The sequence below is a fragment of the Carettochelys insculpta genome, chromosome 5 (assembly GCF_033958435.1).
Source record: "Carettochelys insculpta isolate YL-2023 chromosome 5, ASM3395843v1, whole genome shotgun sequence".
Classification (NCBI taxonomy): Eukaryota; Metazoa; Chordata; order Testudines; family Carettochelyidae; genus Carettochelys; species Carettochelys insculpta.
The window spans coordinates 19,178,506-19,203,981 of NC_134141.1; the positions used below are offsets into that span (position 1 = coordinate 19,178,506).

Below are 25,476 nucleotides of genomic sequence, written 5' to 3' on the forward strand. Positions count from 1 at the left end.
GCTGCCCGCCCGTGCCCGGCCTGGATTTCCCCTGCGGGCCGGAGCCGCGGCGAGAGGATTCGCCTCCGCTGGGAGTTTCCGGTGTTACAATTGCACAAGTTACGAGCCCGCGAGGGGGGATTATTTACTCCGGAGACGCCCGCGGCGGCCGGAGGAGGAGGCGGCGGCCAGGCAGGGAGGGGAGCAGCCGCCACCCGCCGCCTTGCACCGCCCCCGCCCCGCGGAGCCGCGCGGCCTGGGGACCGGCTGGGGCCGGCGCGCCCGTGGAGCCGACACCTGCCGGTGACTTCTCCGAGAGCGGCGGGGGCGCGTGGCCCGCCGATCCCCCCGCCCGACAACAACAAAGGAGGCGGCGGGAGGAGGCGGAGGAGGATGCCGCTGCCGGGGCGCTGAGCGGAGGCGTCTGCCCGCGGGGGCCGCTCGGGGCGCGGGAGCTGAACTTGGGGACGGAGTGGAGGATTGAGTTGCACAGGCGCCAAGCGGCGGCCGGAGCCATGTTCCCCCAGAGCCGGCATCCCGTAAGTGAGCCCGCGGGCGGCCCCAGCCTTGCCCGCCCTGCAGGGGGAGCGGGGGCAGAGCTCCCCGGGACCCCGCCTGCGGAGCTCGACTCCACTCCCCTCTCCTGCTCCCCCAATCCTGCGGGCCCCGGGGCCTCCTGCTCCCTAAGAGCCATAGCCCTACAACAGAGCCCGGGGCAACTTCCCGCCCCCCCTTTGTGTCCCTTTCCCGGAACACAGAGCGTGGGGGAGGGGCGGCTTCCGCCTCTTTTGTTTTACTGGGTCACTTATTTGCAGCGAAATGACAGCGGCGGGGCCAGGACGCGCCTTCGCCTCCCCGCCAGGTTGGCTCCCGCCCCCTTCAGCGGCGGCCAGATCCACGAGGGCAGCTGGAACCAGGGACAGGATGTGGGCTCGCCCCTTCCCGCACCCCCCCCCCACCCCGCACGTGATTTTTACCGCAGGGAGCGGGTAGCATCGTTAGTCTTCCTGCGCTCCGGAGAGTGGTGGTGCCACGTGTTCGGAGGGGGACCAAGGCATTAAATTGGCAGAGGTGCAAGTGGAGGGAGAATTTGGGTCCCTAAGTGGGGCCCCCCCCCGCTTCCTTAGTGGTGTTCTCACTTATTGTATCCTACCCTGGAATTCAGCCCCCTTCTCTTTCCTGGGGTGCACTAGACATGAGTTTTGGGGTCCTTTGCTGTTGGTGGTTCCCGGGTTGGAGGGGGAGGGGCAGGGGGAGGGGGGGGAGGGAGGGTGGCAAATGATGCTGGAGCAGGTGCTTCCTAAGAAGTTACCTACCCAGCCAGCAGGAAGTTCAGTGGTACCTTATACACTAACATATTTTGGAGCATAAGCTTTCCTGGGCAAAGATGCGCTTTGTCAGACTGGCAGTCCAGTCTTGTTTTTGAAGAATCAGACTAACTGGTCTACTCCTCTGACACTACCCAGGCAGTAAAGCTCAGTTTTATCTTTCATGACCATCCTGTGGGCTTGCTCACTGGTTTTTGTTTACACATTTTTTCTTTCCTTGTCCTTTCTCTGCTTGCCCTTTCCAGACACCGCACCAGGCTGCAGGTCAGCCTTTTAAATTCACAATTCCAGAATCTCTAGATCGGATCAAAGAGGAGTTTCAGTTCCTTCAGGCTCAATATCACAGGTGGGTGCAGCATGCGCTTTTCATATCCAGTTCTTCCTGCACCATAAGCCTCAGGCGCAAACCGCCTTTGAGGATTTCACGCTGGTGCACAACGTGGTGTTCACTGGGATGTGTTTCTGTTTTTCTTGTCTCCACTTTTGCTGGTTGGACAAGCTGTGTTTTACATCTGTGGCCAGATGGTGGCGTGTGGAGTTGCAGTTAAGCCCTGTCATTCACTTCTCCTTTCCTTGCCATTGTTTTCAACTGCCTGTTTTGTTCCCATGAACTTTTTTCTGTGTGTTTTTAGAGCTTCACAATAACTGTCAATATTTACTCTTGGGAATTTTGTAATGGGCTGTATTGAGAACAGCAGGTCAATGGGTGACTTTGTCCTCATGTTCCCGCATTCTAGTATCAAGGTACTGTTGAAATAAGGTTTTAATAAGACCTAGAAGTTCGGTAGGAAGCAGTGTAGTCTAGTGATGAAAATGAGTGGGTTTGGGACCAGCAGGTTCTAAGCCCAGTTCTGTCAGTTAATATTCTGCGTGGGACCATCTGTAAAATACCCAGGATGGGCATGTGGAATTTAACTCTTTGATAGGGTCCTTCTGTGAAAAGCCTACATAAGTGCAAAATACTCTTGAGAGAATATCCACTCTAACGCTATTGAGAAAAATGTGAGAGATTAATTCTAAGGTACTGTGCATTGTGCACTTTTTTGCATACCATCTTAATGCAAAGAGATAAAAGGGCAAATAAGAATTTAAAGAGCAAATAAAGATTCATTTTTATTTTTTTTAAAAGCATACAGATATTTTAATGTGCTACCACAGATAAGTGAATTTCATAGCTTTGGTAGATTTGAATTACGGTGGTTGTGCCATGCTGCTGTGTTGCTAGTTCTTGTGCTTGTTGATGAGGTTTTTACGAATATCAGAAGTGTATTTTCCACCCATTGTATGAAGCCAATACTTCTAACATTAAGAATGAACGTCTCTTGGTATATAGATGTAGCCTATGGCTGAGCAGCAATGAATAGAGGGCTCTATGCACAAATTTCCATTTTTTGAAAGTTTTTGGACTGGACCTTCATGATCATGTTGGCTGATTTTTATCAGGATAGATAAACAATGAGTCCCTGAGACCTCTGCTTATTTTTGATAACTTATATTTAAAATTGCACAACTTCACTTTAAACTGTATATTGTTGCACATAAAAAGGTCAGCATGTGCTGCAACCACTTTGCTTACTACTTTTACTTGTCCAGATTACAAAAAAAAAAATGTTTTTAGTATTTTGTTTTAATTGAAGATATTGGAGTAATAGAGGTACCAGTTATTTGAAACTACAGTTTCTCTGCCTTATTTTTGCCCTCTGTAAATTTAAGCAGTCCTATAGTATGAGTTTGAACAATTTTTGGTAATCACAAAGTATAGCGTTTTGGTATTAAAGTCTTATTTAGTATTTAAAATGAGTGATATGCTTTGATAGGTGCTATGTATTCTTAACATGTTCAGTTTTATATTATGTTAGTGCTAATACTAATAAACTATTAATGGGAGTACCCGTAGGCCTTAGAGTGCAAATAGGACAGGTAGATGTTAAAACAAGTTTCATAACATTTACAGTAAAGCATCTGTTTCATTTTTGTAGCCTTAAATTGGAATGTGAGAAACTGGCAAGTGAAAAGACAGAAATGCAGAGGCATTATGTGATGGTAAGCATGAACATTTGTGTGGTTTTTCTTTTTGTTTACAGCAAATATTTTCTCATATTTTACTGTTAGCTGATTTTACATTTATATTTTGCATTTCCTTTATTTCCAGTATTATGAAATGTCTTATGGATTAAACATTGAAATGCACAAACAGGTAAGATGTTCTTTTAAGTTCATAACTACGAAATATATAAACCAACGTATTGTTTATGGTACTAAAACACAGTTCCTGGATTTCTGTTTGAATTAGTGCAGAAAGTCTGAAAGTGGATCGAGTCATAGTTCTGACTAGTAAATATTGTTAACCTACCTAATATAAGATGAGGGGAGAAATAAGGTCTGCAGACGTGTTGTGTTGGTCCTGGGTCTGAAGAATGTGGATAAATGGCTTGTCTCTGTAAACAGATATTAAGTGTATATGGTTTATGAGGAAGTTGATTTTTTTTTTTTTGGGGGGGGGGGATTTTGGGGCGCGGAATTTCCAGTTGGTACACCTTTTGGATCTCTCTAATCCAGTTTCTTTTGCATCTGCAGCATATGTTGATTGTTGCTTGAAATCTAGTGATCTAAAAGTATGAAAAGATTAGTGACTTGGAAAATTCTAGTTATGACTGAGTTTGCAAGTTCCCATAAAATTCACACTTAAGGCCACTATAATGGTGAATAAAGAGGTATTGAACTGGAACAAGGCACTAAGGACCTTGTAAGAGAAGAAAAGCTAAATGATTGCTCAGCCCAGAGGACCCTCAATTGAGTAGTCATTGTCTGCCAAAGAAAGCATTAACGGCAGGGTGTAAGTATTCCGTAGATATGCTGACATTCACTTTTTCATCAAGAAGCTGGTACAATAAGTCTTTCAGAAATCGATGGCCTCTTAAAAAAAATTATCATTAGATGAAGTTGCACAGTTGGACACATTTCAAAGTGCAACAATACAATTCTTTCTTGATGTATATGTGCTATTTCATCTAAAACTCTTGTTTCATTAAATTAAAGAGCATGGCTGACCGGCTAGGGCACAGCGAAGAAATTGATTAGTTCAGGTTTCTGATCTGCAGTATACTCAGACTTTCATTAAGCAAGTATATTTCACTGCTGAATTCTGTTTTTACAACTCTGAACTCTTAGATATTTTTTCTTAATTATCATGCCTGAAAAAAAACAAATTTGGTATTGTGGTGTTGGATGTGTGGCTTTAAATGCTTTATTGGGGGATGCATTTTTTCCAAATTCAAAGTACTAAGTAATATAGAAATATGACAAGTTTGTTTTGAAGTAACCATGCATTTTATAGGGAGATTTGGGCTACTGTTTGTGATGTCATGTTAGTTTTAGAGCTTTTTTTTTTTTTTTGTAACTTAAATTTGAAACAAGGTTATTTTGACTTGAGATAACTTTGGGCTTGTTTGGTTAGAAAAACCCTTTATTTCAAATAACTTAATGGTAAGCTGTGACTTGATATAGCCTGATAAAATTATCTAAATGCAAACCTTCTGGTACAGGTATCACACAAACTTACAACAGGATTAAAAGTTCTTCAGTTACCCCCAAAATAGAATTAAAATAATGGACCAGTTTAAGAGTGTGCAGTTTGTGTAAATGCATTAAAAATGTTGATGTTTGGTGTTACGTCCATAACCAAGTTGCCTCAGAGCTTATATTACACTGACAGTATGTCTTTATTTGTTGTGGTGATATAGCATATAAACTTTTAAAGTAAATAAAAGAATGTGTTCTAATAATCCAGCCAGTGAATGCAGTTTCTTTTGTGTGTGCCTAATTATTTTCTTTAACGGTAATCTAAGGGTTGAAAGGATAAATTTCTGGGGAAGTGCACGATGAGCCAAAAAATTAAAGTTGACAAAGTAAGCTTAGTGTTTGGTTCCCATATATTCCATATGACATCTCCCTTTTAAGTTCAGACCTAATTTACAGAAGCGTAAAATAAAGGTGTTGCAGTTCAGCGTGAATCATCTTAAATTTAAAAACATCTTTCTCAATTTCAAATACTGTGTTCTGAGGGGGCATTTGTTAGATGATAATCGTAATTCTTATTAAAACTGGTGATGTCTAGTCCCTAGGGTGTAGCCAATCTCAAATTGATGCTTTTTTTGCTGGCTGATCACCAGCATGGCCTAAGTGCTCATTATGTTGTAGAGGGGGCATTTGGAGCTCTCATTACATTTGACAGGAATTCTCTCTAGGGGGAAACTGGGCATTAGGTAGGCTTCTGACAGGCTGAAATTACTCCTGCTTTATGGCTTATAACCAAATGCTAGCAAGGCATCATCAGGGGACACAAATTGTCATTTCTGACAACATCTTTGTTACAGAAGAATGCAGTGATGGGGAAGCTTTTCCAGTGAACAAGCTTTAATGTTCTGAAGGCCTGTCTCCCATGTAGATGTTACCCTTGCTCTCTGTGTGAAGCCCTTCAGAGTTGGTCTGATTTTTTTTTTTTTTTTTTTAAAGCTATTTCAGTGGTGTGAAGAGCTGCATGAGTCTTAAAATAAGTCTTGCCCAAATAAAAAGTGATGTAATTATAGCTTGCCTGCTTTATGTAAAAGCTGGTTTGTTGCACAGACATTGTGTTTAATGTTGTGTCAACAGTTCCATTATCTTTTAATTCAGGAGTTAATATCAGATTGGCTGGAATAAATTCATAAAGGATTGAACGTTGGCATAAACACCTTTTAACAAAGTAAAGGTGCTATTAAAAATACACTGTTTAAAAAAAATGCTTGCGTTATAGAAAGTGACACTCAGCTCATGAAATGGAAATATTAAGATTGCCCCCACAGCCTTAACTCTGACCCTTGTACATATGGGTTACGGTAGTATTATGTTGTTGCATATTCCTCTCTTAGGTTTTCTGACTTATTTTAAACCTGGAGCGTGGACAATGCTTAGTGAGCCAAGTGTCTGTTAAATAAGTTTATCCTCACTGTTCAGTTTGTAGCAATTTTTAAGCATGAACTAGTTGTAGTAGACTTAAATCAGACTCTTTATACTATGTAAATAAAGATTTTAATTCAGTTATGAACGTATGCCCATGAAAATAGATACAAAGAAAAGCAAAACTAATCAACCAAAACAAAAAACCTCTAGAATTGCCCTCAGCTAGTGTGTGGATGTGTGTGGTAATGGTGAGATATTACACAGGATAGATAGACTTGAATAGGTGTTTGTACTCTTTAGGATGTTACTTTTTAAAGCTGGGGAAGCCTTATTTTTTTTCTTTTTTTGGAGGTCTTTCATTATTATGTTCTTTCTAATGTAGAATGTCCAACTGTGACATCAGTGACCAGCAACAGATGCTTGGTAGTTGCTGGTACCAATGTATAATACTTGTCTTGTGTATAATGGCTGTCCTGTGTTAATAGCTGTACCTATAGTTGAAGGGCTGTTGTCATCGGCATTAGAGAAAAGCCTGTTTTCATCAGCCATGTCTGGTGTTTTCTGGAACAAGTCAGGAAATAAAGCTTACCATGTGTCTGAACTCCAGATTGTTTAGCTTCTGTTCTGTATGTAGCTGACAGCCAAAAGAGCCTCCTTCACTGTTGAACCTACTAACAAAGTTACACATACCTCTATAGTGTGTGTGGTGAGTTTCTGCAATCCTAAAATTGACAGGTGTTCCCTGAGGTTTTTCTTTTGTGTGGTTTGCTTTGATCTTTGACCTGTTGTTAGGCAAACTTATGATTTGTTGTCTTTTTGTTTTCTTTGGCTTGTTACTTTTTCCAACATAACAGAACTCTAACCTTTATATACACTTACTAATAGTACGAGAATTTGCTCGTCTAGTTCAGTGGATAACATGTGAAATCACTTTAAGTATTCACTGCCCAAGCTTTTTGCTATCTCATTATAACACCACGATCTCCAGGACTAGGTTAAATAGAGGGGAATTAAGAGGCTTACATGGCTCTCTGCCGCTCTTCAATAGGATGCAGTTATTGTTGAAAGGGATTTAAAGATGCATTAAATTTTTGCCTTTTTCTTTAATTGCATTTTAATTATTGAAGTGAACTTTTTTCCAAGACTTTGCTGTGTAATGACACTAAGTGGCTCTGTGAACTTATAGAAACTTTAACATACACACAATCTGTCTAAAGTATCAGGGTAAAATTATGACGACTTTCTTCAACTTTAAAAAAGCGTATTTACTTTTAAATTTTTTTTAAATATATATCAGCTTTTCTAAATAAATAAGCGTAGTGATCTCAGCGCTGTACCCAGTCTGATCTCTGGGAACTAGAAAGCTGAGGGTATTGGTAATGAGGTGGAACATTTCACCTCTTTGGTCGCTGGCTTGCCCCAGTCAATGACGTAGTTACTAATATCTGTCAGTTATTCACTGGATTATGCAAAACAAGGTGGTAGTCCTCATCTGTTTCTTAGTAGGTAGCTCACCTGTCAGTTCTTTTAACCAGTCTCAGCAGTTGGACCAGCTTTGAACACAGGTCAAATAAATAGTTTATCTTCAGATTATTTTAGCACTGAAGAGCTGTGAACCAGGATCCTGTTTCACTTGGTGCTATGCAAACATGAAACAAATGAATGGTCCTTGTCTGAGAGGTTACAGTTTAAATAGGTAACACCCATCTTGTGGGAATTGGAACACCATACATAATTAACTATGTAGTGGTGGCAAGCTCTCCACACAAGTTCTAGCTATCCAGCAGAAGACTGAAAATAGTTTAGTTTTCAAGTTGCTGTGCCTTTTTAAAAATGGTTTTCAATCTTCTGTGTGCTCTAATTTGAAATTTTTATGATTGACAATTCTGGGGATAAATTAATTAGATGGCATTTCTCAAGAATTCCACAATCCTTCTCTTAGTAAAAGAAAGTGTTTGACAAAACCATAAATAAGCGGACTTCAAGGAAATTCAGCAAACCTTCATTGACCCAAGCAGAACTAATACAGCTTTACCTGTACTTTCATTCATCAGTATCCTTAAATGTTTATGTAAACTGGTGCTAATAACTAAATTGTGAAACAAAATTGTGTGTTCTATTTGGGAGTGTGCCCTGCACTTTTCTGGGAAGATGTTTAAAAGCAAATCATCTTTTGCAAAGTAATAATTAAGCTGCCACCCATATTGGGCAGCACACACAGTTTCTTCCCAAGTGATGTTTTTGTTCCTCTTGCACCTTTCTGATGTCTTGGATAAACAGTCGGTCAAAGTAACTTACAAGTAAGGTGACCAGTCAGTGTATTGACAAGAACAGACACAATAGAAAACTGCATTAGGAGGCAAGCCATAGGGATTTTCAGTAAATATATTACACAACTCAAGTGAATTGCCGATACTGCTTGTTTAGCAGTTTGCAAGGGCAATGGCAGTATGGATTTTTGAATTAGAAGGGAAGGACTGTTCTTTCTTTGTGCTGGAACATCTAGTTGATGGCCAAGGAGAAAATTGATTTAGAGAACAAAATGCTGTTGCCTCTATTTGTGCCTTTTGAAAGGCTTCTATGGATTAGTGAGTGAAAACAAAAAGGTAGCTTCAGTTTAGGAGAAAGGGAGCAGAACGAGTCTGTTTGTTTAGCTGTATCTTGATCGGGTATTAAGCACATGAGATGGGGTGGGGAGGGGAGAAACACCAGCATTGTGTGGTCAAGATAAGGAAAGGGCATCTATAACTGAAGCATTGGGTTTTACACAATCTGCTTAAGTGTCTCTAGTTCTAAAATTGTTTTCGAAGTGCTTATCTTCTGATTAAACCCAGTCCTAGTACTCTACCCCGTAATAATAGATGCAGTTAAGGTTTTATTTTTAGCTTAATTAAAAGAAATGATGAAAATGTGAGAGCTTCAGTATTTCTGTACAATAGAACATGGAAGATTTTGGGTATTGGGCAGTACTTCAACTTTTGCTCATGGAGTTATGTCTGCAGTAGTATAAGAAACCATTCACATGCATAACTTATTGGTGTCGGTGTAGAAGCCTGTCCTGTGGGTTTTAATAGCTGCAAAATCAATGCAAAGTCTCTTTCATTTAAACTCTCTTGTTAAAGGAATGTGGTTGACATAAACACTTAACTTCTTTTTTGGTATTATTAATAATGCCCTAAAATGTTTATTTAAAAAATTAATTGGCCATCTAACTTGCAACACCATTGATGGTGTTATTCTGATGTATAAAATTTTCATAATTAACCTGCATACCTTTCAAAAAAGACTTAGTGTATTATTTTTATACCTCGCTGTTTCTGGTGTCTGACAGTTTCTGTGCGGAGTGTGCACTTTCCCTTTGTTAGTGGAGTTGAGGCTTCAGGCAGAGAATTAGGTGAGAAACAGTTGACCAGAGATAAAGCTTATTTTATGGAGTTATGAAGCCTAGTAAAATTTCATTATGTCCTTCAGGCTACATATAGAAACAAAACTGTGGAACTATAAGGCTAGTTATGGGTCTCTGAATGTGCATAATTGTTGAGTGGTAGGTAAGAATTCATGAAGTGGTACATGCTGGAAGTTCATATTAGAGATGTGATTAAAAGTGTCTTATTAAGCTTAATTTAAAAAGAGGTCTGACATACTAAGTATGTGTGTAGGACTGTTGTCAAGATGCTGAGTGTTACTCATTCCTGCCAGTTGGCCTGGGTTCAACATCATTTCAGCTGAAAGTGGGAAGGGCAGTTATTTATGGTGCTGGTCAATAGCTGCTGCAGAGCAGCTTACTGTGCTATTTCAGAGAAAATTGGAAAAGAGAAATGTCTCCAGTGACTATACTTTATAGTTGAAAGCAGTCCAAATCACATCTGATAAATGTAAGTTGATTTGTGCATCTATCCATCTGTCTAATTTTCCTTATGTTTGGATATTTTGATCTTTTTATATCTTCAATAATTCAGAGGCTTTAAAAGAATGTCGCAGAGGATCCAGAATCAGAACTGTAACTCTCCACACTTGTGAAACTTGCATAGTGCGCTTTGAGACTGTAATGGTGAGCCTGATATTTTTTGTTTCCAAAACAAGCTACATGCCTGGTTTTTCAGTGGGGAAACGTTACAAATGTGAAGATGTCCTTCTTCAGTTTTTAGTCTGGTAGTGTTGTGGCTGCCTTACCTTGTGATTTAAAGTGAGTATGAACACAAACATGGGGAAGAGGGAACACTTCATTTATGCGCTGCTGTCATGTTAAACTGTTGGCTTTTGTCCAAAATAAAGAAATTGTACCCATTGCTGCTTTTTTAGACAGATTTCCTTTCACAGAGTACAAAATTCTCACCTCTCTTGTTAGTGAGAGTATTAGTAACGACAGCATTTATGATTTTAAAATATAGTTTAAAAGCCAACTTCTACGGTTTTGTTGTGTACCAGTTAATATGGCTTTTATAAAAAGGAGATGAATGTGGCTACTTTCCTGAGTCTATTACTCAGGAGGCCCGTAAATTTGATTGGCTGTTAGAATTCTAGCAGAATCATTCGATTTGAGAGCAATAGAAAGATAAGATATCCAATTACCCAAATGATTTGCAGGGTTAGCCAACGTTGTCATGGAGACGCGAGTTGGAACAAATTAAATTTTAAGCAATAAAATAATCTTAAAGCACGTCTGGGAACAAGAAAATTTGGCAGTGGCACTTACCTGAATTGAATCTTAGCTTGACACGCTGTTGTTTGACATTGATATACTGTGGGGGCCTCAACTTTTAAATGGCATGTTGTCTTTTTCTTTTTGCAGTCTTTGCCAAAGGAAAGGACGGTAGTGTTTTAGTTTTAAATAAAGGGTTATTAATAATGTATGCTTATTTCAATACTCAACCTGGATTCATTAACATGCATGAACAGCAACGTTAATAGAATGTTAGACTGAACTTAAATAATTTGAGGCTTTTTAATATTTTTCAGGTTATACATTTTTTTAAAAAATTGCAACTAACATTTATTAGAAGTGTTAACTTTATACCACCAGTGTTTACTCGGTATATTGGAAACTCAAGTTTGGAAGTGTGTGTGTGCGTGCATGTGTGTGATGGGTAGACTATACTTTTATGTTTTTCTGGGGAAAAAAGTTTCATTATTGTACTCTTGCTTTTTCATCAGTGCTGTAGGAATGTGAGAAAATAGATGTTGCTGAAGAAGAAAATTTGTAAGCATAATTGTGGTGTGTGAAAGGATATTTTTTGCATTATTAATGCAACATTTAACTGATTCCTGGCTCGCAGCATGGATTTAAAATAGTCAAGTGAGTCCCATAAAGAGAGCTTTTATCCACATGTCTGCTAGACAGATGGAGATGAAAATTAGTCTGAGGTCAAGCCATTTGCAACATTCTCACATCCTTCGATTTTTCATCTTATTCTCAGCACAGATCGTTTCAAATGATTCAGTAATGACCAGAAGTGCAACAGTGACCTCTACTCCCTGGTGTGTTACTGTGTTACACAATATAAATGTCTGGAAGTACTTTTCTTGATCCCGAAGTTCATTGTTGTGATGGAGATTCCATGTTGGGAAGTTCAAATGAAGGCAGAGTACTTAATTCAAGTTTAAAACCACATCAGAAACTATATTTGACAGTCTAATTTTTTTGTTCTTGTGTGTCTTTTTAAATATTAGTATTAGATTCCAACCCTTTTAAACTTTAGGGCATGTGGCTTTAACAGGATGAACTTTGATACCCCGATTTAATCACTGTGATTAGGTCATTAATTAGTGTTGGTGTATTGAGTCCTTTGCAGTTAAAATACTTTTTCTTCTTTTAGGTCAGAGCTGGGGAAACTTTTATGGGTTGGGGGGCCACTGACTCTCAGACAGATCAGTTGGGGGGGGGGGCACACAACAGAAGACCTCCTCAAACCATCACTTGATGTGGTCTCTGATTGAAAATAAAGATGTTACCCTTGCCCACCAGGCCCAGAGGCTAGTGGTGCAAGGCTAGTATATTTAATGGGTTCCTTTAGGATCTGGGGTGGGGCAAAATGGAGGGTTCAGTATAGGGTTGGTGTATGGAGGTGGGTGGTGTGGGTGTTGGGACAATAGGGGCCCAGGACAGGGGTGGGGGTTGGAGAAGTAGGGATCTGGATAAGAGGGAGGCTGAAAAGAGGGGGTTTGACCAGGAGGGGGCACAGGAGCACTCAAGGGGCACAGGCTCTGGGTGTTGAGTGCAGCTTACTTGGGTAGCACCCCCAGACTCACAGGGCTCTGCACCTTCCCCCTGCCCTGTTAATGGGTTGGCTGGAATTCCAGCCAGTCAGCGTTGGAATGAACTCTCAGGAACCCTGCTGCTCCCTCTCCCTTTTTCTAGGCTGCAGGAATGGCAGTGAGCGGTAGTGGTGCTGTGTGGAAGCAGTGCCTGCCCCCCACTCCCAGCTTGCCTGTGAGGCTGGGGGTGCCCTATCTCCCACCCCTGTGCGGGCCAGATTCTGGGGAGCCTCGAGGTCCAGGTCCAGGCAAGCTACAGTTCAGACCCAGACCAGGAGCTAGAGGTTCCCCACCCCTGCTTACTTTATCACTTACATGTATGTATTTCATTTGCTGCTTTGCTTTTATTTTTTAAAACTGCTTTTGTTCTATAATACACGGAATTTTGGTGTAGCGGTTTTAAATACTTTGACTACTGATTCTGAAGTGTGTTTAATCTAGTAATTCCCGTCAGACTGTTTTTGCTATTTCATGATTACAAGAATACATAAGAGTTTGTTCTTTGCATCGGGCTCACCCCAGTGCCGCAGTTTGGAGATTTTCAAGCCGTAGTTAGCTGGGCTGTGCATGTACAGGAGCGTGCTGGGCCCTTTGTGCGCTTTGTAGTCACATGCGTGATCCGGTCCAAGCCAGTTCCTCTCAACTGCCTGTGGCTACAGACAGACTTCTCTTGTGCTCCATTGCACGCCTGAAAGTAAAGAGAATTCACATGTTAACAGTTTGTCTTTATCTTCTGAACGTTTTAGAACTCTTTACTGTACATCGTTATCATTTAAAAAAAAAAAAAGAAAAGAAGGGGAAGAGAAAGGAGAAGTTACATAATACATTTTAAGAGTTACTTAGAAGTTTCTTTACCTGCTGTTTACTTAATGATGGCAGGTACTAATTCTGTTAAATACTGTTTACCATACTTTTTACCATTCTACCAAAAAAAAAAAAAAAAAAAAAAGCCTGAAGCAGGTTTTAAAAAGTGAGAGTCATGCTCCAAAGATATGCTAGCCTCTGATGGCCATAACAAATGTATCCACTACCTGGGGGAGGCTCATGTGCCTCAAAAATGTCCCCACTGCCCTAAGCTCACCACAAGGGCTCAGAAAGATAGAGATGAGGCTGAAGATGATCCTTTTTGACAAGGCTCTTCAGCCTACTGCCTCTAAACCTACACCCCATGTGGGTTCAGCAGCACCTTAGAAGCACAAAGCAGCCTCATTGGCTTCACCAGGCCACAAGAAGAAGAGATCATTTCCTACTCAATCCTTGCCAGTATTGCCTGTGAGCAGGACGAGTGAGACCAGAAGCCGTGATCCCTCTGCATCTAAAGGGGACATACAGCCCAAAGAGCAGAAATCAGTGGCTCTAGCCCAGGTACACAGACATAGCTTTGAACCAAGGAGCTCACGTGCCTCGAAGCAGCCAGCACTGGAACCTGTGGCACTGAGACATTCATCCCTGGCACAGAGAACATCATCAGCACTGGAGGATTTGGAACATAGATCCATGGTACCAAGGGTTTCAGAACTCATGGAACCCACACTGGGGCTATCAGAACTGCGACTGGCACTGACAAACACAACATTGAGACCAGCGACACTACTGGATTCGGCACTGAGTACCGTACCAGCCGTCTTGGCTCCAGGTCAATCAACACCATGCCCTTCAGCCTCTGACAGTCATTCTTTTCAACAAGGCAGGAAGGCTCAAACTAAAACACGGCACCATAGCTCCTCTCCTGACTTGGTCATCGTGACTGCTGTTATCTCATAACTCTCCCCCAAAACATAGAAAATGGGTGTGGAAACCGATTTTAGACTTACAAGCCCTCAGCTAATACCTTCACAAACAACTTTTCAAGATGGTCATTATTCTGTAATTATGGTACTGGACAACGGGGATTGGTTTGCCGCCCTCGACTGTGCGCACATAACTATTCACCCTGCGCACAGCTGCTTTCTGTGATTCACACTAGATTTTCAGGACAAAGTTCTGCCCTTGAGCCTTTCATTGGCACCCAGAGTTTTCACAGACACTCTCATCAGTAGTGTCGGCATACCTACTCTATTTAGATGTGTTCATTTTTCCGTACCTGGACGACAGCCTATTGAAAGGCCGCTCACGTGCAGATGTCCTTCATCTGATAAACATCACCATGAAGATGCTTCAGTCTCTGGGTCTTGTCTGTTTTCAGAAATCAACAACCAAACCCATGCAGGATATAGAATTCGTAGGGGCCCGCCTTGATTCTACCACGCTGAGGTTGTACCTTTTTGCTCCTCACTTTCACACCATTCAGTCACTAATACAGATCTTAATGCACAGTCCGACAGTATAGGTGATAGCTTATCTTCAGCTTTTGGGTCCCATGGCTGCCACTCCATTCATAGTACAAAATGCCAAACTGCATTTTCACTGCCTCCAATGAAACACGCCATTCGCAAGTGGGTGTTGCCAACCTCAGAGATTCTACAATCCTTGTGGTGGCAGATGAACCCCAAAAACCTACTGTCAGGGGTTCCTTTTTACCAGCCCTAGGCTTCTGCCTTCATAGTTGCGGATGCTTCCAGCATAGGCAGGGGGGCACGCATGGGAGACAAATCAGTGCAGTGATGCTGGTCACAACAGGAGATGGCCCTACACATAAATATGCTGGAATGCAGAGTGTTCAATGCATGCAAACACTTTCTGCCATACATACAGGGTACAGTGGTTGGAGTCAATACTGAAAATGATACACAATGTACTATGTCACTCACCAAGGTGGAGGCAGGTCTCACGTGCTATGTGCAGAGGCTGTTCGACTATGGAACTGGTGCATTGCAAGCAACACAACTCTCTAAGAGCCTCATATTTAACGGGCATCAGCAATGTCACGTCAGACCTGCTGAGCAGGCAATTCACGTCAGACTACGAGTGGGAGATCCATTCCGCTGTGGTTCACAACCTCGTCCAGAGTTGGGGCTTCCTTCAAATAGACGTATTTGCAACCTGCAACAACAGAAAATGTCCTCGTTTTCTGCTCCAAGGTGGGTCTTGGTCCCAGTTCACTCAGCAATGCTTTTGTCATATCCTGGAAAGGACCCTTACTTTATGCCTTTCCCCGAAAGGTACTTATTCACAAGGTCCTGGAAAAAGTGAGGGTGTAGAAGGCTAACCTGATCCTCATAGCCCCTGCATGGGACCATCAACACTGGTTCCCAGTTCTAAAATGAATGTTGTATTGCACTCCACACCCCCTCCCCAGGGTCCTGGACCTCCTTACACACAATTGAGTGGCCCTGACTCATCCTCAACCACAAACCTTATGCCTTAGGGCATGACTGATTCTTGGTTCAATGCCTCAGAGAACCTATGCTCTGAGCAGGTCAAAGAAGTACTGATAGGTAGTAGATGAACTTCTATATGAAAGATTTACATCTACAAATGGAAGCGGTTTACCTCTTGATGTTTCTCTAAGCAGCTACACCCTTGGGAGGCACCCATACGTACAATTCTACAGTACCTACTTGACCTTAAACAAGGAGGACTTGCCCTGCCGTCCTTAAAGGTCCACCATGCAACTATATCGGCTTTTAGACATACCGTAGAAGGATCAAAGGTTTTCGTACATCCTATTATGACCCATGTTTTGAAGGGCCTCGCAGACTTGTACCCTTCTCGTAAGCCAGTTTCACCTCCATGGAGCTTGGACCTCGTGCTGGACATGCTGTCTAGGTCACTTTTTGAACCACTGGCTACTATTTTGCCTCATTTACTTAGAGGAAACCACCTCCAGTCCATAGGGTCAGGGAGTTTGCTGCAGTGATGGCTATTCAACCTTATGCAACCTTCTCTAAGGACACGGTGATACTTCATCTACATCCTGCTTTCCTCCCCAAGGTCTCCTCGGAATTTCATATAAATGAGCTAATTAATATGACCATCCTTCTATCCAAAGCCACATGCTTCAGATAGGCTACTTTGACATAGTGTGCGAGTGGTAGATGTAGCCTAATTCGACGTAAGAACATCGAAATAGGCTACTTCGATGCATATCATCTACACATCATCCAGGGCTGGTGCCATCGATGTTCAACATTGAAAGGAGCCGCCCCGGAAGGAAATGCGGAGTGTCCACACACACAAGCACTCCTTGTCGAAATAAGGGGCAGCAAAGCCCCAAGCCGCTCCCTTAAAGAGCCCCTCCCAGACACACTCACCCTGCATAGCATGATATCCACAGAGCTGACAACTGGTTGCAGACCCTGTGTAAGCAGCATAGACCCCCAGCTGCAGCAGCAGCCAGAAGCCCTGAGCTGAGGGCTGCTGCACACAGCGACCATAGAGCCCCGCAGGGGCTGGACAGAGAGTCTCAACTCCGCAGCTGATGGCCGCCATGGAGAACCCCGCTATTTCAAAGTAGCAGGATGCGGATCGTCTACACACACACCTTATTTCGACATTGAACGTTGAAGTAGGGAGCTATTCCCATCTTCGGATAGTAATAGCGATTTTGACGTCTCGCCGCCTAACGTCGATTTCAACATCAAAATAACTCATGGCACATGTAGACACGACGCTTAGTATTTCGACGTGCCAGCTACTTTGAAGTAGCCAGCTAGTGTAGATGCACCCATAGTGACATAAGACTCCATTCACTGGATGTAAGAAGGGCCGTGGCCTTTTATATAGACAGAACAAAACCTTTCCATAAAATGGAGAGGTTATTCATATCTCTCGCCCGTGATCGAAGAGTTATCACAGAGGATCTCAAATATTATCACATCTTGTATCAAGGTGTGCTACTTGTTGTGGGAAGTCACACTATCAGCTCTGCCCAAAGCACATTCTACCAGAGCAATGGCGACTTGGACAGCCTGTTTCAGAGGAGTTTCCTTGAAGGACATTTGTTGAGCAGCAACATGGTTGTCTTATGACACATTCACTAAATGCTACATGATACATTGCCATATGGATGAGGACACATGCCTTCTGGCAGCAGTGCTTTCCGTGGCAAGCAACGCACAACTCTGGTACCTTCCCTCCATGTTGTGGGGTCACTGCTGTGTAGTCACCTATGTGGAGCACCCATGGGGACCAAGTGAAGAAGAATGAGACATTACTCACTTGCGTGGTAATGATTGTTCTTCGAGATGCATCCCTGTGGGTGCTGCACTATTCACCCTTTCCTCCCCACTTCTGAGTTTCTGCTTTGTGTTTTTTCCGATGTTCCTGGGGTGGCTTTGAGGCACTAGCTTGGAGCGATTGCGCATGTGACTAGAAGCGCGCTAAAAGCCCAGCGCACTCCTGCACATGCGTGGTTTGGTTAACTAGGTCTTGAAAATCTCTGAATTATGGCACTGGGGTAAGCCCGACACCTTACGTGGAGCACCCACGGGGACACATCTCGAAGAACCATTATTACTACACAAGTGAGTAACTTCTTTACCTTGATCATCATCTGTGACAAAGTGAGTGTGGCTTATCACGTCCTGGTTCCATTGAAGTTAATGGAAGTTTAGCAAATGGACATCTTGCAATGCTTGCTCTCAGTAACTTTGTTAAACCAGACTACAGTGTACATTCTTTTTCTGCTATGTACATTATAAAGCTTGTTAGAATCACAAATATCACTGGAAAGGTGCAGACACTCTGCAGTTAGTGGCCTTTTGTTTTAACATGCGCCATAGTGTCATTTTAAAGTAAAGACAGGTGTCTTTTGACTATCAGGATTTTTATATTTTAGATTCTCTAACACCATGGGGAAAGGATTTACTTTTAATTAAATTAAAAGACCAAGTAACGGAGACTTGGATTTTTTTCCCCCTATTTTTCCCCTCTTAAGCTGTTCTCCACGTTTATCATAATGTTCTTCTGAAGTGGATATGAAATGTGGCTTACAAAACTGAATCCTAGAAAGGCAGCAAATAGGGCACATAAAATGTTGTTCTTTCAAGCCTAGCAGACATCAAGATCAGACTGAATGTTTTTGTATCTTGATAAAGTTTTGTAACCCACAAAGGGCTTTCTGCAGATCTGTGAGGGCAAGCTTCTCTTTAACAAGGTGCACCTACTCCACTGTTTCTACGTGGTATGCTGCTAATTTTATTGGGCTGTAAGTTTTGAGGGGGATTTTGAAAACAGCTAATGTTATTGAGTACCAATACTTTACATGTTGTCTCACGAAATATTCCAAATATGATTTAAGATGAGGTTGAATGAGATCCAGTATCCTATTTACAGGGACAAAGGTTGTTGCTAAGTCCACTTATGCCCTATTTACAGTAGTAGAATGCTCTTTTAAAAAGTTATTACATTAGTAATATATGGTTAGTTCCTACAGTGTTACCTGTGTTGGGGATCCTAGTGTAGAAGAGTCATGTGCCTTATGTTGATTTTTCTCTATTCAGAGGAGACCAGTGTTTCCTGCTTAGCAGAGTGCATGTGTTTCTTTTGGTGGTACAGATTTGATCCAAAAAGGTCTGACAATCTTATTTATCAGTACGTGTCACTCTTTATTTTTTTTTAATTTTTTTTGGTCACATGTCTGTAACACAACTGTAGCAAAATGACATTAAAACACAAATACTTATGCTTGGCAACAGTTAGGTCAAAACATTTGTCATTAATTAGAAGGAACCAAGGCAAAAAGAAAAAAAAATTGCATGAAGGCAAACACTGCTGGCTCAGCTTCAGCAGCTGAATTCCTTCATGTTAATTTTAATGATGTTTCAAAAAGGAGGGCAGCACTTGAATCGGGAGCCTGACAAGCTTGTCATTTGCAAATAAATCAAAAGACCATCTTTACAACAGGACGAACCAATGAATGGCATTGCTTTGTCATTCTTTGATAGGCCCCAGACTCCAGCCTCCTATTAAAAATGAATGTATTCAAGAGGCTCTGCATTAAGAACATAAACAATTAAGGGCACTTGAGATGCTCTGCTCAGAGCTGCCATACGTATATGAGAGCATTCGCAGGCAGTGCAGGCCTCCGCAGTCTGCTTTGATAGTGAGCCAAAGAGCACATGAGCAATTAGAGTTCATTACTGTGCACAAGAAACATTGTGTGAATTTTTTTCACCCCTCATTGCTGATTTTCAGGCATATATAGGACAGTTAAAATGATCCATGGATAACTGCATCAGATTGGAGACTTCCCCAAGTAACCATTAAAAGAACAGTTTGAGCAACTGCCGGATTAACTATAAAAATATGTTTATAAGATGCAAAAATTAGTGACTTAAGTCATGAGTTGCTAAACTGTTAAGACTTTCTTAAAGGATTTCAGTTTGGCTTTCAAGCATATTTCTTTCTAGTAGATTTGTGATGGCAGTTGGCACTTACAATAATGGGTTTAAATAGCTGTAGTCATCTCTGGATCTGCATTTGAAGTTTTCACGATTGGCAATTATGTAGGAACACAGAATACACTCTGTGTTCTTCTCTGGATTGCTAAATAAGCAACTAGTACTCTTGGAGATACGTAATGTGGTAGGGGTGGATATGTAGAACTCATAAGTACGTGTGCTTCTAGGTAGCCTAAGTTTATAGTGTTTATGTGGTGGGTTTTTTTTGTTTTTTTTTAAACCAATGAGGAGTGAACTTTGTCCCTGTACTGCTGAAGACTTAAATGGTGTGTTTTTTGTTTTGTTGATCACTAATCCTGCTTCCACTGTTTGAGAAAGTACTCTGATGTAGTTCAGATAATTATTTTTAAAAGACTTAGCTGATGATTGATTTTGGATGATACTTCAACAAAGTCAACAAACTGGAATTTCTAACGTCATGTATTTTAAAAGGCTCCTTGAGAGAGAGGCAACAGAAAATTGCTAATTAGGCACATAAGTTTGAGTAGAAGATCATTATTATCAACAATTTAGATTTTGGCATAGAAAGTACACTTATTATGTTTGCAGATGATACCAAGCTGGGAGGGGTTGCAACTGCTTTGGAGGATAGGGTCATAATTCAAAATGATTTTTATAAATTGGAGAAATGGTCCAAGGTAAACAGGATGAAGTTTAATAAGGACAAATGCAAAGTGCTCCACTTTGGAAGGAACAGTCAGTTCCAGACATACAGAATGGGGAAGAGCCTGTCTAGGAATGACTACAGCAGAAAGGGACCTAGGGGTTATAGTGGACTACAAGCTAAATGAGTCAACAGTGTGATGCTGTTGCAAAAAAAAAAAAAGGAAACATGATTCTGGGATGCATTAATAGGTGTGTTGTGAACAAAATACGAGAAGTCATTCTTCTGCTCTACTCTGCGCTGCTTAGGCCTCAGCTGGAGTATTGTGTCCAGTTCTGGGCACCGCAGTTCAAGAAAGATGTGGAGAAATTAGAGAGGGTCCAGAAAAGAGCAACAAGAATGATTAAAGGTCTAGAGAATGTGACCGATGAAGAAAGGATGAAAGAATTGGGCTTGTTTTAGTTTGGAAAAGAGAAGAAAAGGGGCGACATGATAGCAGTTTTCAGGTATCTAAAAGGGTGTCATAAGGAAGAGGGAAAAAACTTGTTCTTTTTGGCCTCTGAGGATAGAACAAGAGGCAACGGGCTTAAACTGCAGCAAGGGAGGTTTAGGATGAACATTAGGAGAAAGTTCCTAACTGTCAGGGTGGTCAAACAGTGGAATAAATTGCCAAGGGAGGTTGTGGAATCTCCATCACCGGAGATATTTAAGAACAGGTTAGATAGATGCCTATCAGGGATGGTTTAGACCATGGGTGTCCAACCTTTTGGCTTGCCTGGGCTGCACTGAGTGAAGAGGAATTGTCTTGGGCCACATATAACATATATAATGTATATAAATCACATAATAATGTTAAAAGTTTATGATTTTGTGGGGCCGCATTACTAGCTGTCCGGGGACACATGCGGGCTGCAGGTTGGATACGCCTGGTTTAGACAGTGCTTGGTCCTGCCATTGGGGCAGGGGGCTGGACTCGATGGCCTCTCGAGGCCCCTTCCAGTCCTGTATTCTATGATCCTCTGATTACAGTCATGTTATCAAAGGTAGAAAACATTAAACTATCATTGTGGTTTTATGTATGGGTATTATAGGAATTGCAGATATAGCTAGATGTACAGAATCACTATTCTTCATCAATGTGGTGTTACTTGGTTTAGTCATAATCAGATTTCACATTGAAAGTTTCCAAAGCATATCTCTTCCTGAACATACATTTAATGTTGTTGTTGTTGGATTGAAAGGACTGTGAGAGCTGTGATGAAACTTGGCATATTCTGGTGACGTTTTTTATTCATAAGTCTGTGAGAATTTCACTCTGTGCATATGGAGTCACCTTTTTCATGAACTGTATTGCAAAGGTAATATAATAGGAAGTGAAGGCTAGATGCATTGTGCAGGAGTACGTAGCTGGATGAGTTCATCCCTTAGTTCCCCAATCTAAAACATTTTTCAGGCTTGTTGATGAAATACCTACTTTGCTTAAAGCAGTATTTTCCTAAATCTGGGTAGGTCCAAGGGAATTGAAGGAAGCTGGAGGGACTCAGAAGACCATTAATGGGCTTGCAGGTGACTTACAATCTGATTGTTGAGATCTTCAGTAACTAATGGTGATTTTAGATGGAGGTGAGCTTAAACACCCCTCCTAAAACCATACCCAAAAATGTTAAGGGGTGTGCTTCCCCACCTAAGTTCAGATGAGACTTTTGGATGGAACCAATAGAAAGTTGAGGGAAATAAAAAGGCTTCCCCCTCTCCCCACATGTCACAACTGTCTTTGCTGACTGACTTTGATTGTATTAGGTACATAGCTTAATGTTCCAAAACTTCTGAAATACAGATGATATAAACTAATCTTCAGATGCTTAAGAAATAATGGAGACATTTCAGGGTTGTATAAGGTGAGACAGCTGATTATTTTCTCCCCATATCAAGAGAGACACATTTTTATGTTGCTTTTAGTAGCTTTTCAGGAAAACAAAATCTGAATTCCCTCAGTAGTTTAAATTTCACACCCCACTATAGGTTGTGCCTCCCTAATCCAGCACCCTTGGCATTTGACCAGACCCATGCTGACCCTTCTGTTGTTGCCACTTGCAGGGTTCTGCTCTGGTGGCAGTGGAAGGGATGACATTGACTGAACATGGACTGTGGGGACAGGGGCACTTGGGGGAAGAGGTGGGGTGGCTGTGGAGACCCTGGGCAGCTCAGCAAGAGTGCATTTACCCTCACAACTACCCTATCTCTTCCTCCTCCCCACAAGCATCCCTTGAGCACCACACATCAGCTATTTACCATGTTTTGGAAGCTCTAGGAGGGCTGGGGAGAAGTGCTGAGTGTGGGGCCTGGCTCTTTCTCACAGGTGTTCCGGCCTGGGAACACCCACAGGGATGCCAGACCACAGATGCTGCACAATAATGGAAAGCTGGACTGTAGAAGTTCAGCGTGTACGTGGAACTAGAAAGTTATCAGTGATGCTATGATCTTGATTTACTGACTCTGATTTCTTTAATCCCTGCTTTCGAAAACTCTTAATTGACCCATTACTGGAGGGGGCGGGGGGGGATCTGGGAGAGAGTTTGGGTGGAGGAGAGGGTTGTGAATTTGGGTGCAGGGTCTGGGAGAGGGTTTAGGTGCAGAAGAGGAGTGTATGAGAGGGTGCAGGGTCTGGGACTGGGTTGTGACCGGGTACAGGTGTTTGGGTTGCAGGGTTTGGGTTGTGACCTGCGGCACAGGAAGTGGATGCAGGGTCTGGGAGGATGTATGGGTGCAGGAAGTGGGGCAGAGGGTTTGGATTATAAGGTTGGGAGGGGAAGGGACTGGAGTGCCAGAGGCAAGCTCTGCCCAGGAGGCACTTACCTGGGCAACTGCCAGCTTACTGTCCAGCAGGTTTCCTGCCTTTCATGCCCTGGCAAGCTGCTCAAAGCACCCAGCCACACAGAGCAACGTGTGTCTGAACAGCTGCAAGCAAACGGGAAGGGGTAATTAATGTTTGCCTGTTCTACAAACAGGCAGCTCCCGTTGACCAGAAACTGGACAATGGGAGTGGCAAGCTTTTGCTGGGGGTGGGGCAGTGCAGTGAAGCTTCTCCTTCAGGCTTCCACCTGTGCAGACAAACAGGGCCGCACAGCCAGCTTTTATGAGCAACATGCGGAGGCGGGACAGGCAAGAGGGACTGGGCTGAGGATCTTGCTGTGCCCTCAGGCTGCATCCTGCAGCTTGGCTGGCCAGATCCAGCTTACAGGCTATTTTTTGCAAATCCCAGACGTCATCTTTTCTGACCAGAATTGCTTTCCACTTGAAACTAGAGTTCATCTCCTCCCATCCTAAAAACAAGGACTCGTGACCTAATTTTAATTAGGGCATTCAGTCAGTCAGGACCAGTATGTTACTGCCCTTTCCTCATGGGGTTGCAAGTCTGTTACACAGCTGGCTGCCTAATTGCTGGAGATCTCCAGCTCAGAAGGAGTTAGGGTATTAGGAACAATTTGCAAAAAGTGAATTTTGGTAACGAAGTATTAATTGCAGACATGAAACTTGGAAGAAATGCACATCATACAAAAACTGGTGAGCCATAGATTGTAGCACTTTTTTAAAATGATCAAACATAAGTTTTCCCATGTTGCTGTTGCTATTCATTGTGTTTAATTTATCACTGAAGGTCCCAGTTAGGCTCTGCCCACAGAATTAAGAATGCAAACAACTCCTGCCAGCCTATTATTATTATTTTAAAAAAAGTATTTGTGGGTATTTGTCTTGTGGAATGGGAAGAAAAGGTACAAGAAGTAATACTGGAATTTCACTTGAGGTAAATTGATGGGGAATTCTTCCTTTCAGCAATTAGTTCTCTGTTGACCCCAGCTCTAGTGTTTCTTTAAGCTGAGCATCAGGTGAGAGTCAAGTGCCACCCAGCTGATGAGCAGAGTGTTCACAAACATCCACAGCCAGCAGCATGTGTTTCTACTGGTGGTGTGCACGCTGACATGGCTTGGTGCACATAGGAAAACCTATTCTTCATACAGATGAAAAAAATTAGAGGGAAGACTGCCTAGCTCTTATTTTAAAGATGCAGAAACAGATTTAGGGTTTAGTGATTGAACAGGGGATGAAGAGGATTCAGGTAGGGTGTTATTTACAGTCCTTGGAGTTAGGGGATCTAGGTTCATCTATCACTGATCTGTTACTGACTTGCTGCTTGACATTAGACAGATTACTTAGGGGAAGCTTCTTTTTTTTTTCCTCCCCCTTCCCTGGAATGGGACAATTAGGAATTTAAGCATCCAGCTCCCATTAACTATTTATGGCAGCTGGGTGCTTCATTGGTCTTTGTGCCTTTGAAAATCTCCCCCTTAATCTTCTGAGTTTAAATTTATTTAAGTTGGTGGACTCTGATAGATGTGCAGTGAGGTATAAATAAATGGATGAAAGTCAGTTAGGCTATGTCTATGCTTCAGCACAAAGTCGATTTTAAGGCACTTAGCTGAATTTTGTAATGAGACTGTCTTCACTGTAAATGTCATGAGGATAATTTTTAACAGGTGCTAAGGTCAACTTTCTCCCCTCAACACTTGGATGTGGTGTAATGCCACATTCAAATTTAAAAGATCAAATTAATGCTAGTGTGGAAATGATGTTAGTTTAAAGCCCTTTGATTGGTCTCCAGAGGTGACCGACAATGCCCGGAATGTGTGTGTTCCAGGTGCTCTCACCTCCCCTGCTCTCCAGGAGTGTAGGAAACAGGAAGGCTGGCAATTTGAGTTCATTTCTTTATGATCAGCATGGCAGTCACATCTAGACATGAAACAGCCCCAGCATGGAGCCATCAGGAGAACTCCGATCTTATTTTTGGCTAGTGGGCTAGCCCCTGCCCCAGTACACCACATGGCAGCTTGGCTGTGAGGACAAGACAGCAGCCCATCAGACCTGCCCTGTGTGGGATGAAGTCTTCTTCCCTGCACGGGGTTAGTAGGAGAGGATGAGAAACTTCTTTCCTGTGCTTCACATTTGTACCGGGCAGCCCCCCTCCAAC

General features: G+C 42.3%; 1 protein-coding gene across 2 annotated transcripts in view; it reads left to right on the top strand.

Annotated features, from left to right (window-relative positions):
• The window catches only part of TLE1 (TLE family member 1, transcriptional corepressor), a 94,205-nt gene continuing 68,729 nt past the window's right edge, over positions 1 to 25,476 (top strand). The window contains exons 1-4 of one of the 2 annotated variants that reach the window (XM_074994719.1): positions 1 to 518; positions 1,553 to 1,653; positions 3,287 to 3,350; positions 3,460 to 3,504. In XM_074994719.1, coding sequence (XP_074850820.1) covers positions 495 to 518; positions 1,553 to 1,653; positions 3,287 to 3,350; positions 3,460 to 3,504 — 234 coding nt within the window. In that variant the 5' untranslated portion in view covers positions 1 to 494. The remainder of the gene's footprint in view (positions 519 to 1,552; positions 1,654 to 3,286; positions 3,351 to 3,459; positions 3,505 to 25,476) is intronic. The other variant, XM_074994718.1, reaches the window with a different exon arrangement.